A 12,641-nucleotide genomic window follows, 5' to 3' on the forward strand; every position below is an offset into this window, starting at 1 on the left:
GCGGCGGCGGCGGCGGCGGGCGGAGCCGGGGGCGGGCGCTGAGGAGCACAAGGGCCGCGAGGGGCGGGAGCGAAGGGAACGGGGCGGGGTAGCTCCCCGCGACCGCCCGGCCTACACCGAGCCCGGGAGGACACCTCCCCTTGGCTGCCCGAGAAGCCACCACTGGCCAGCCCGGCTCTCCCTCCCGCTCCGGCCGTCCCGGCCGCCCGGCCTCGCCTCAGTCTCGGCAGGCTGGCAGCCACCTGGGCCGGGCTGTGCCCGCCTCCGAGGCCGCCGGCTTCTCGTCTCCATGACAATAGCGCGCCGGCGCCCCGCCCAGCCCCACCCGCTCGGCGCCGTGACTTGGAGGGAAGCGGGCTCACGTCGCCGAGGGGCGGGGCCAATGGAGGCCAGCGTCTAATTAGAGATGGAGGCAGGGAGGGACAGGGCGGGGCTGACCGAGAGATTGTCGAATGTCTGCTTGAGGGGCGGAGCCGGGGGGAAGCTGACGGAGGGGGAGGAGTTAGCGCGCGTGCGTGAAGTCCGGCCGCCGAGCGCGTCCGAGTTTACTGAGTGGGTTAGTGTGCGGGGACTGGAGCTCCGGAAATGAAGTGTATCTTGCTTGTCAAAGTCATCGCGGGGAACTGTGTAGTTGTCCTCCGGCTTGCGTGTGACCCAATTTTATAAAAGATTACGAAGTCCCTGATAGACTGAGCTCCAGTGGAGTGCCCAACACTGTGCCAGCCCCTGTTTTGGTTCACCAGCGCCCCTGTCTGTCCCAGAGTTCGAGTGTGTCTGGCTTGTGGCCGCGCGGGGTGGAGAGACAGGCAGGGGGTCTGTTTTGTATTCTAACTGTGTGGCCGTCGTGGGCAAGGGCTCTGCCTGTGACTCAGTTGTGTGTGTTTGCCTTGCCAGCGCCTCGCTGAACAAACAGTGGTTGGGTTGGGCAATGCCGAGTGTTTGCAATGGAGCGTGGGCGGGTGCTGAAGTGCGAAGGGGAAGGGGACCCGCACCTTCCACCACCGCCACCCGCCTGGCAGGGGGAGCTGCGGATGGAGAGTCCCGAGGAAGAGGCGGCGAGGCATGGCGGGGGCGTGAGGGCGTGTAGTGGGGTCCGGAGACCTACTCCGGTAGAGCTGCTTCTTCGTATGGCAGCTCTTGCCCATTACCTCTCCTCTAGAGAAAGGCTCTCCCGTAGTCCCGGGCCCCGCCCCTCCCTCGCCGTTTGGCGGGGAGTTGGTGGAAGGGAGGCCGGAGACGTGCAGACGTCCAAGGCCTGTCTCTCGCCCACCTGCTGCTGCTGGCGGAGAGGGACAGTCATCTCGGCCTCCTCGCGCCCCGGACGAGGGCATCCCTCCGTCTCTCCCAGGGACCTTCATTCCTGGTCTCCAACTTGCTCTCCGGCTCCCTGGCTTGGGGGAGAAGCCAGGGGCGGGTCGGCGACGGTCCGCTTGGGAGCCCAGCCTCATGCGGAACAAGAAATCCGCTAACTCCGCGGTTTACTGCGGCAAGCACAGAGCAGAGCGTTCGCCGGCGCCCAGTCCCCCGCCTTGCTGCCTTTGTGCTTCGGAGCGACCGGACCCGCCGCCAGGGCCCGCCTTGTGTCGGAACCGCCACTCCACCCCGACTTAGCAGGGAAGGAAAGTTGGAAGAGATCGGCGCGCCTGGGATGTGATTGTCATCCTGGGGCCGGCGCTCGAGAGTCTGAGAAAGAGAGAGAGGGAGAGAGACCCGGGAAAGGGAGGGGGGGGGAGAAAAAGAGGAGGGTGGAGAGGAGGGCCGCGGAGGAGAGGCGGGCGCGAGGGAGGGGCGAGGGGAGCGCCAGCGAGCGGGAGAGGGAGCCGGGGAGGAAGAGGGAGAGGGCGAGGCGCGCCTGGCGGCCGGGTTGGCTGCGGCCGCCCAGAGGTTCCTGCCAGTCCTCCCACCGACTACACCCCGGGAAGGAGGAGCTTCAGGCGTGCACAAGGCGTCAGAATCCTCAATTTCCAACTTAGCATCTTGGCAGGACCTTTGCGAAGCCAAAAGCAGAGCCCCCCAGTGCAAAGAGCGAGGGGGAAAAAGAGAAAGCAGCAAGGGAGGGGGGGAACCCAGCCGGGGCGAGCAAGGCGCGCAGAGGAGAGGGCTCGGCAGTCGCAGCCGGAGGCGCGCGGGAAGCCAGCGAGGAGGCGCCGCGGGCCGGAGCCCGGGAGCCGGGGCCCGAGAAGCGGCAGCCGGGGGCAGCCGGAGGCCAGGTGCCCGCCCGCTCGCCCTCGCAGGGCGCCGCCCGGCTCGTTGGCGGCCGCGGCGCGGCGCGCCCCATGCCCGTGTGTGGCCATGTCCTACCCGCAGGGCTACTTGTACCAGCCGTCCGCCTCGCTGGCGCTCTACTCGTGCCCGGCGTACAGCACCAGCGTCATCTCGGGACCCCGCACGGATGAGCTCGGCCGCTCGTCGTCGGGCTCCGCATTCTCGCCCTACGCCGGCTCCACCGCCTTCACGGCGCCCTCGCCGGGCTACAACTCGCACCTCCAGTACGGTGCCGACCCCGCGGCCGCCGCCGCCGCCGCCTTCTCCTCGTACGTGGTGAGTGAGCGGGACCCGCGGCAGGCAAGGGCAGCTGGGGCCGCGCGGGGCGGGCGGGGGCTGCGGAGGACACGGGCCTTGGCGCCACCGCGGACCGCCCCCGCCAAGCTCCGCGGCCCCTGCAAACTTGGGCGACTGTCTCGCTCCGCTTCGTCCGGGCCTCGGGCTCAGGAGTTGCTCGGAGAGCAGAGCCGCGTCGTGCTTGGGTCGTTGAGCTGGCGGAGAGGGTTTTTTGGGAGAGGTCGCTGCAATTAAAGAGCACCATTTGGTTCAAATGTGAGCTCCAGGCCGCCCTGCAAATTTTATTTTATTTTTTGGGTTTTGCCATTCTGGAAAAGTAGTTCAAAAGAAATGGACCAGAAATCTGAGCAGAAGCGTGCTAAGTCTATGTAAATGTGTTTGGCCTCGCCTTTAATTAGTCCTCCAAAATGTTGCAAATCCGTAATCCTATCTTCGCAATCCGATTTGGAGGTATTAAATTTCTGAAAAGTCGGCCGAGCTGCGGTGCATCCGGGATTTTTCGGCCGGGTGCACTTTCTGGAAAAGCGCCGTGGCTTCGGTTTGGGGTAACATTTTTGGAGGGGTGGGAGTGCCCGGACAAGGCTTAGCTTTTCCTTTGCCTTTCTCTGTGGGGGGAAAAATGCCTTGACTTCCCTTGTTCTCTCCCCTTGCGCCTAACGTGCGGCCACCCGGGCACGAAGTGCCGAGTCGCCGCCGCTGCCCAGGCCTCTGTCTGGGTGGAGGGCCTGGCCGAGGTGGCCGGATCTGCGCATGGGGGGCGGACTTGCCCCGGCAGACGGGGGCCCACAGGGTGCCGCTGAGGCCAGGACGGCTCAAGCGCCCCGGAAGAACGGGAGTCAGGAGTTGGCGCCCCCGCTGCCTGCGGAGGAGGAGGAGGAGTTGCCCCTGGGTCTGAGCCCGCCAGCCCTACCCCAGGGGAAGTCGGAGTTTGGGCCTCGCAGCTCGCGGACCCCTGGGCGCAGGGGAAGTGTGCTTCGATCGTCTAGGTGGTCCTGGGGACCACGGCCCACTCTCACCTTCTCTCTGCCTGTTCCTTGCAGGGCTCTCCCTACGATCATACACCGGGCATGGCAGGCTCCCTGGGGTACCACCCATACGCGGCGCCCCTGGGCTCGTACCCCTACGGGGACCCGGCGTACCGGAAGAACGCCACACGAGACGCCACCGCCACGCTCAAGGCCTGGCTCAACGAGCACCGCAAGAACCCCTACCCCACCAAGGGCGAGAAGATCATGCTGGCCATCATCACCAAGATGACCCTCACCCAGGTGTCCACCTGGTTCGCCAACGCGCGCCGGCGCCTCAAGAAGGAGAACAAAATGACGTGGACGCCGCGGAACCGCAGCGAGGACGAGGAGGAGGAGGAGAACATTGATCTGGAGAAGAACGACGAGGATGAGCCCCAGAAGCCGGAGGACAAGGGCGACTCCGAGGGCCCCGAAGCAGGTTGGTGGACGCGGGAAAGGGTGTGTTGGAGCGGGAGTAAGAAGGAAAAGGGGGGCCTGGAAGTTGGGGGCTAGGGTCTCTGCCTTTGCGGGCGGGAGCCTGGGCCCCGCCGCGCAGCCTCCGCGCCCCTGACGGCCTGGGGTTTCGCCCGCAGGAGGAGCGGAGCAGAAGGCGGCTTCGGGCTGCGAACGGCTGCAGGGGCCGCCCACCCCCGCCGGCAAGGAGACGGAGGGCAGCCTCAGCGACTCGGATTTTAAGGAGCCGCCATCCGAGGGCCGTCTGGACGCGCTGCCCGGGCCCCCCCGCGCCGGCGGGCCCTCCCCGGCCGGGCCAGCGACAGCGCGTCTGGCTGAGGACCCGGCCCCTCACTACCCCTCGGGCGCGCCGGCTCCGGGCCCTCACCCAACCGCGGGAGAGCTGCCCCCCGGTCCCGGCGGGCCCTCGGTCATACACTCTCCGCCACCGCCGCCGCCGCAGGCGGTGCTCGCCAAGCCCAAACTGTGGTCTCTGGCAGAGATCGCCACATCCTCGGACAAGGTCAAGGACGGGGGCGGCGGGAGCGAAGGCTCTCCATGCCCACCGTGCCCCGGGCCGGTAGCGGGGCAAACCCTAGGAGGCAGCCGCGCGTCGCCGACCCCGGCGCCATCGCGCTCGCCCTCGGCGCAGTGTCCCTTTCCAGGAGGGACGGTGCTGTCCCGGCCTCTCTACTACACGGCGCCCTTCTATCCCGGCTACACGAACTATGGCTCCTTCGGACACCTTCACGGCCACCCAGGGCCAGGGCCAGGCCCCACAACCGGTCCGGGCTCGCATTTCAATGGATTAAACCAGACCGTGTTGAACCGAGCGGACGCTTTGGCTAAAGACCCGAAAATGTTGCGGAGCCAGTCTCAGCTAGACCTGTGCAAAGACTCTCCCTATGAATTGAAGAAAGGTATGTCCGACATTTAACGCGGGCTGCGTCGGTCCCGGACTTTCCTAATTTATTAAAAAACATGGCCTTGGCAGTTATTTTTCCATCAGCAAGAGAGAGAAACAAAACTACCCCTCCTATTAAAAAGTTTATAGTTCATGGAGATGGATGACGTACACATGTAAACATCTCCCCACACGAAAATGTCTTAACCAACCGAAAAGAGAAATTAAAAAAGGATTTGTATTAAATCTTATTCTGTATATTTAATGTAGCATTTTTGTATTTAAATTGATAATTCAATATCTTTGAAGTAAATTATGAAATTAAGACACCTGTACAGGCATTTAATGTTTTTTTTTGTAATATAAATATATACATTTGTGTTTCCCCCGAAACTGTTTCATAGTTTAAAAATACAAGTTTAATTTAATTTTTTACACCTATTGATTTTTCTGGGTATGAGCTAAAGTATTATTGCAGAAAGGAAACAGGTTATACTCTTAGATTTAAAAAGTAAAAGAAACGGCAGCCGCCTTTGTAAAATGCAAAATATTTAATTAAAAGAGATTTTAACATAATCAGAGCCACTCATTACTCTTTAGAAGCCTCAATAAACTGTCCATCGCCTTGGACAAAAGGTGGAAACTGCAACTTTTTTTTTTTTTTCTCCGAAGTGGGGAATGAAAGGTTCCACAGAACCTCAGTGTGTCAGGGGGAAACCGTAATTAGGCGGCAAGCCCCGGGGACCCTGGCCTAAGCCGGGAGTGCAGATTTGGATCACTGATGCGGGCTGCTTGGGGGAGATTGGACCCTGGAGGAAGGAGGAGAGAGACCCAAGTGTGTGCCCAGAAGGGAGAAGAGATGGCAAAGCCTGCTAGAGACACGCACCACCCGAGCTCCATCGCTTAACCTAATTACTTCCAATCAGTGTCGTGTTTTATGCAAAGCAATCAGCTGGTGAACTTTGCTAATGAGTTCGATTTTATGCCGGATTTAGTCCTTATTACTATTTCAAAGGTGCTGTGGGCTAATGCGGGCGGGGAGCGTTAGGGGATGCCAAGGAGAAGGCTTTCCCAAGTCACTGTTTTCCTTACCCCTTCAAAATTGGGCATTGATCTCTTCGTTGGATTTGATTAAATTAGTAAATGTTCCAACCGCGACAGTGCGGGTGGTAGGCGGCCCCGTAGATCCCCGCGCAGTAGCGAGGCTGGGGCCGCGGGACCGGCTAGGGGACGGTTCCCCCCTTTCACAGGTAGGTGTCACACTTGTCCTGAATTACAAGCCTGCACTTCGCAGAGTCGGCGATTGGAGAGAGTGGGCGGAAGTGGGGGAGGGAGAGCCACAGTCGCTTGGGGGCAGTGAGGGGAGCCCCGAACGGACCGGAGGGCGCCCCCAGCCCCCGCTCCCGCATGGGCCCCTTTTTGGACAAGTGGCCTTCAAAAGTTCGAGGACATTTGCCTAGATAATGAGGCTGTTGTGGACTCGATCAGGCTTGTCGTCGCGTTAGCACTTTTCCTGTCTCTCGTTTGAGAGTCCAAGTAGCTACAAAATATGTTCGAGGCTTTATTTTTCTCGTTTAATCCCGCATGTTTCATCTCAAAATGAAAAATCAGGATGAGTCTCAATCCCAAATGAGGAAGAGACACCGCCCTGTGCCCGAGGCCCGCCAACACTGTCGGTGTTCGCGTCTCCATTTTGCGCGGGAGAGGTGGAACCGGGGGTGTGTTTTACTTCGTGGGAAATTTTCGGTGGTCGGGGGGAGGGGAGGGCTTACAGCAAAAACATACTCCAACGAGGGGAATTAATTTGCTCTATTAAACCCAAGCTTGAGTGTAGAGAGAATGTGTTTGCACATAACAACGGTTTAATTAGGCTAAATCAGAATGCACATATTTGCATTTCTACTCAAGATTACTTTAACCCTACTTGTTTTTTTAAACACACCCCAAACTTTCACCGGAGTTTTAACTTTTGCTATTTAAAAAAAAAAAAAAAAAGACCTGCGAAGGGGCTCCATTCGCTTATTCGAATTTAAACAAGTTTGCAAACTGCATTGTCCAGATGTTTTTGCGAACCGCAGTCGACTTAAGAGTTTAAATTAGTGAGAAAATTCACGCAGGGAAAATGGTTTCAAAGCTGGAAGTGTGAATGATTAAATATGCATGAGATGATCGTATTTTATTTTGTCCCTTTAATTATAAATGATTTTTTTTAAACAATTGAATTCCAGAGATGACTTGCCCTACCACCACCCCCCACCCCCGCGCCCCGGCCCCCTCCACCCACCCCGCCGACAGCCTGGTTCACAATCAGCTTTTCCCCCCTGTTGAATATGCAGCCCCAGGAGTCACCTTCTCTTCTAAAAAAGTCAGAAGAATAGGCCAGTCCCCTTCTCTTAAGAGAGAGTTTAAGGACGACATCAACTCTGCGGGGTTTTGGAAGCGCTGGCCCTAAACCCTGCCCAACGATTTTAAAAAGAAAATTACAGGCCTCCTTGTGTTCCCGGGAATATGCAAATGACGCGGAGCGGGCCTCCCAAGTCTGAGCGCAGAGGCTCGCGGCTGAGAGCCGAATGCCCGCGGGGCTCCCTGGGAACGGGAACCGCGCACCGGGGAGCCCGCGGCGTTTCTCCCCAACTAGGGGCTGCGCGAGGAGCCTCCGGGCCAGGGAGCGAAACCACCAGGGGCCGGAAGGCTGGAGCCCGAGTCGCTGCCCCCCTGTCCGTATCCCTCCTGCCCTTGGCCTCTGCAGGGTCTACGGGTTTCTTTGCGTACTTCATCTTGAATACAAGCCTCCAATTAAGTTTGGGGTTTGCTCCTTGCAGAGCTGGGTTTCGTGACCAGGGGTTTTTCTGGTGTCTAGAGACTTTCCAGTTTGAGGGAAGCCTGCCGGGCAGTTCGGGGTTCGGATATTTAGGAGATGTCTCCAGGTTTAATCCTAGAAGTAGTTTCGTGTCTTAACGGTCCCAAGTGCCTCCTCGAGCCCCGCTTGGCCGCGTCTTGGGCCGTCTCGAAGGCACAGTGTCTTGGAGGCGCTGGGGGCAAACTTCCGGCGTGCAGTGGCGTCGAGGTTTGTTCGCAGGCTTGGACTGGGTCGCGGAAGTTGCGCGAGGCAGTGCCTAAGACACCTGGGTCCTGGGGCTGCGCGGGCGTTTGCCACCTGCGCTTGACTGCGCTGGTTCCGGCCCCCTCGAGGAGCGTTTAGCTTGGCACTTAGGGACCAGGAGGGCCGAATCCCAGGCAGCAGGGGCAGCGGGATCACTGCGTGGGGTCTATGCAGTCACCCCCCTGAGGCAGCGCCAAATCGGGACGGACTGGGTTCCTTCCCTTACCTCTCTGTGCGGGTCCGAATCAGTTCGTGGGATTTGGGGGTGAAGAGCCAACACCCCAGTCAATCCTCGAGGGCGCATAAGCGGGCACTGAGGAGGAGCTACAGAAAGGGGACATTGCTGCTTCCCTCCCCGCTCCTCGGCTCGGGGCGCTAGGGCCCGAAATGCTCCCTGGCCTGGGTGCAGGGCCTGCATCGAGGCCTTCTGGTTTGCAAACCCTTCCGGGCCTCTCATTTTGCTAGAGGTGCGCTGCTCTTGGAGCCTGGAAGGTTGCGGGGAGGGTCGTACGTGCAGTTTCAGAACTGGCCGTGCCTCCCAGCCCACCTGTCCCCCACGACTACCTGACAACTCCGGCAGGGGCAAGGAATAGCGCTTTCCAAAGCGCCCAAAGTGAAAGGAATGTGATTGCGCTCCCACGAGGGAGCCGAACGCGGATGCAGTTTAGGAAGGGCGCCGCCTACTGGTCCCCGGGCGCCACGCGGTTCGCAGAGAGGAGGAGTTTAGGCAAGACCTGGCTCTGTCCCCCACCCCCAGCGGAGTCTTAGCTCTGAACCCCAAGCGGGTCAAACTGAAACTGCCCAGCTACCGCACTCGCTGCGGCTCGGGTCGCATGACAGCATTGCAGATTTGGAGAGCAGGGCTCGCTACTAGAACAGTTTTAACCCTACCGATTCCCGCCACGATTTGGGCACAGTCTCGGAAACCAGGCGGCAGGCAATTGAGAAATATGCCCACGGTTGAAACAGTGTGCGGGTGGGGGGCCGCAGCCGTGCGTGGCCCAGGCAGCGCGCCGGGGCTCCCGCTCCGCTTCAGGTGCGCGCTTCCGCTTCTGCTGGCCTTTCCCGGCCAGGGTTCTGGAACCCGCACAGTTTTGTTTCATCGGCGGGTTGGCCTATCCGGGGTATACCACGCAGCCGCACCCCCCAAAACCGTTTCTGTCTTTTGGCCTATGCGTTGGGCCTCCATAGGAAAAGGAAAAACAAAACTACCTTCGCATTCTTAAAACCCTCCTATTTCGAAAGCATCTTAATGAGGTCGGCGCAGCAAAGCAAGAGGTGCACACATGGGAGTCCGTTTCACCCTTCCAGAAGCGCTAACCGATAGTATCAACTGGTCTCCCCCTGGTGCAGAGATCTTGGGGGAAAGCGGAGGCTCATCCTCGGCCTGGCTCTTGGAATCTCTTTCCGCTCGGCCACCGAAGAGGAAAATCGGGCCTGCCTGAGACCTTGCCACCTGCCCTCCTTCCAAGCTGGCCAAAACTTCAGGACTGTCCCTAGACCCACCCCACGGGTCTCCCTCGGTGACCTGGCCAGAGTTGGTCTCCTTTTCGTTTTCGTTTAAATGCGACTCGGGTCCAGGGCACAAGACGGGGCCCAGGTTGTGGCCTAACGGAGGATCGCCTCTGGGGCGGGGATGCAGCTCTGGTTGCACCCCCTGCCCAGGCCGGCCCTTCTGGGGCCTTGCGGGGTCTCTGTCCTCCCGTCGGCCGTAGGCCCCAGCTCTGAGTCCCCAAGGCGACCCTCCTGGCTGCGCTCGTTTCCGGCGCCCGGACGAGCCCCGCGCGCTCAGACGCCACTTTTTCCCAATGAAATCTGCTTTTATTTGCTCCGAGCAAACCCCGGGCTCTCAGCGCTCCCGCCTGATGGATGCAAATGTAAATGTGCACTTATTTAATTGGATCAGGCCCCAAGATAAAAGAGATAAACGGCTCCCCGTTTGCTAACTTATTTTCCGAGGCAGGCAGCGCCGCGGAGGGGAAGCTAATGAAGGAGCTGCGCGTCGCTGGATGCTCCAGCTCTCCACGGTGATAGTGCTCTGGCCGGTACGCTCGGCTCGGCCTGCGGCTCCTCGCCGACCTCCTTGGCATGGCCCCTGCCCGCCGGATAGGGTGCCCGTGGGACCTTCTGTGCTCCAGGACCAGAAAGTGAGAAGGCGCGGCGCGGGCTTCGCGTTTGCAAATATCCCCCTCCTCGCCACAATTTTCTCCGGCTCTTTCCCCTCTCTTCTCTTACCCAGCTCCCCATGCTGGAGTCCAACCGGCCCGGCCCATTCCAGAGAAAATCCTTTCTTGCTCTCCTCCCCAGGCGTCGTCTTTCACCCCAGGTGGCGGTCTCAGAGAGAAAGACGCCAGGGCCACGGAGATGGCTAGGCGCGCCCCACCCCCACCCCCGCCACCAGGGTCCCGTGGAGCCGCCCTTTAGACAGAAGGACCCCCTTCTCTGTTCCCAGATGGCTCTCTTTTGGAGCCTGGGATTTCTTTCAGAATCGTCAGGACGCCGTGGATTACCACCCCACCCCCCATAACGTGCGCCTGCAATATACACAGCCCTTTAGTAATTTCAAGGGGTCACGGAACCCCGACATCTAGGCGTTAGGAGGAGAAAGGTCCGCTTGGCTCTTCCTTTCCCGGGGCTGGAGTTCAGAACTTCAGCGCTAGCGCGTCCTCCTCCACCATCCTCAGTTAGTTCCCCAAGTTGGGCCTGGGACTCATCCACCCCGCCCCCTCCCACCCCCACCCCCCCACCCCGCGCCCAATTTTTCTTCTCTTCGGGAGGGCTGGGGAGGAAGTCGGGGTGGGTGAGGACAGGAGGCCGGACACAACAGCCTGCGGTGCATGGTGGTAAAGGAGCTGGGGAAAGGGGCGCCCTGGTCGGAGATCCTCTCCCGGAGGCTAGGCTGGGCGGGACTGGGAGGGAGCGGGAGGGCTGGAGCAGGGGAGGCTGGCCAGGGCTGGGCCTGGTGAGGCCCGGGCTAGGCTGGGCGGCGGGGCCGCGCCCCATCCCCAACGCGCTGATGGATTGGCTTGTCAGGAGAGCTCTGTGCGCGGAGCCCATCAGAAAGCACTTACCTCGCTATACTGAAATTACTGTCTTTTCAGGGGCTAATTTGTGTAACTCCCATGGAGGGGCTTGGAGGGGGTTTGATGAGGCATAAAATGATGATTAATGAATTTATTGGCCGCTGCTCATCAAACAAGGGCTGGAGAGCTCCCGTCCGCACTGGCGGCCTGACGGCGGCGCTCAGCACAGCTGGGGTACGGCCTGGGGCGCGGGGGGGTGCTCAGCGCTGCAAGGGTTTCCCCTAGCGCCTGGCCCTGGCCCTGGGCGCTTTCCTTGACCTTAGCTGCTTTCTGCGGGCTAACCCTGCATTCAGGGCGACTCCAGGCGTGCTACCATCGCCCCCCTGCGGGCGGGCTGCTCAGGCCTGGGGCGCGGGGGTGGGGAGGGGTGGGGGGTGGAGAGACTGGACTCCCAGGGCTGCAGGCCCAGAGCGGGCAGCAGCCTCTCCAGCCTCAGCCCTGTAATAGCTGGGACGAGTGTGATCAGGGAACCCCAGGCAGCCCGGGGATGGAGACGTGGGCTCTTGTCCAGAGACGTTATGGCTTACTGGTTGTGCTTGGGCCTTGGTGGCTAAGTCCTATCATCTGTAAAATGAAGTTTGTACCACCCCTGGTTTTGCCAGAATTCTAGTGAGTGGCGCACAGTTGTCCTTCAATATAGTTACTGGGGTCACGCTCTTTTAAGACTACTTCATGAGACACACTAGCCAAGGCCTGGGGATAAGAGGGGAGGGCAGGAGACTGAGGCTTTGAGTTCTGTCTTGGGGAGGATCCTTTCGAGAATGGCTGATGTTCCTTAGCAGTGCCCCCTCCTCCCACCTTCTTCTGCCACCCTGCACTCTCTGGGGCTTGATGGGGGTGGGGGGGTGGGAGGACACTGGGTGCCTGGGAAGGCAGACAGAGGAATGACCTGATGATCAGAGCTGAGCTTTGGGAAGCTGGCTGGACCTGCTTTGGGGTAGACTCAATTTCAGATCAGTCCTCTGGGTGGTTCAGAGCTCCTCCCACTCACAACCTATCCTTTGTCTGCAGGGTCCTGTCTTTTGGAATCTGTCCACAAGGGCCTTTTAGCGTCCTCTGGTCTCAATCAAGAAGTTGCACCCCATGAACTTGTAAATTCGGCTGAGATTCTCTATCTCCACTGCCTACCTTGTTTCCCCCACGCTGCCCCACCTTGATCTCCCAAGAGCCTGCTCTACCTTTGACTCCCCAGGACATCCTGTCTTGCTGACATAGTGCCAGAAAGACCTTGGCATTGACCCCTCCAGTGGAATGCTTAGATTAGCCTCTGGATTAGTGCCGTTCTGCTTAACCTGTTCTGTTCCCTTCCTCGGATATATACTAATTGAGCACCTAAAATATCTCGGATGAGCCATTCCAAGTGTGATTTTGCAGCAGTGAACAAAACAAATCTTGCCCTTGTAGACCTTCTACTGTGGAGGGGGAGACAGAAAGTGAGCAAATGAGTGTGATGATGGCCTCTCACAATGTCCGGGTGATGAGTATTGGCAGAAAAATTAAGTAGGGTGAGGACGTGGAAGGAAGTGTGC

The 12,641-nt window shown here is 59.7% G+C and overlaps 1 protein-coding gene across 2 annotated transcripts; it reads left to right on the top strand.

Moving 5' to 3' along the window:
• Positions 1 to 1,840: 1,840 nt before the first annotated feature.
• IRX5 (iroquois homeobox 5) lies at positions 1,841 to 5,489 on the top strand. Of its 2 annotated transcripts, none has more exons than XM_021704655.1 (3): positions 1,841 to 2,541; positions 3,603 to 4,008; positions 4,163 to 5,489. In XM_021704655.1, the coding sequence occupies exons 1-3, from the start codon at positions 2,293 to 2,295 to the stop codon at positions 4,957 to 4,959; spliced, it is 1,452 nt and encodes a 483-aa protein (XP_021560330.1). In that variant the 5' UTR covers positions 1,841 to 2,292; the 3' UTR covers positions 4,960 to 5,489. The 2 variants fall into 2 exon arrangements, with proteins under 2 accessions (XP_021560330.1, XP_044778172.1); XM_044922237.1 differs by having other exon boundaries at positions 4,166 to 5,489.
• Positions 5,490 to 12,641: the final 7,152 nt, after the last annotated feature.

The sequence above is a fragment of the Neomonachus schauinslandi genome, chromosome 16 (genome assembly GCF_002201575.2).
Source record: "Neomonachus schauinslandi chromosome 16, ASM220157v2, whole genome shotgun sequence".
Lineage (NCBI taxonomy): Eukaryota > Metazoa > Chordata > Mammalia > Carnivora > Phocidae > Neomonachus > Neomonachus schauinslandi.

Bases quoted from the DNA above. Each gene is read 5' to 3' on its own strand.
- IRX5 (XM_021704655.1), top strand. From the start codon at position 2,293: ATGTCCTACCCGCAGGGCTACTTGTACCAGCCGTCCGCCTCGCTGGCG. The intron at 2,542-3,602 runs GTGAGTGAGCGG...TGTTCCTTGCAG, and splicing joins CCGCCTTCTCCTCGTACGTG to GGCTCTCCCTACGATCATAC. The intron at 4,009-4,162 runs GTTGGTGGACGC...TTTCGCCCGCAG, and splicing joins CTCCGAGGGCCCCGAAGCAG to GAGGAGCGGAGCAGAAGGCG.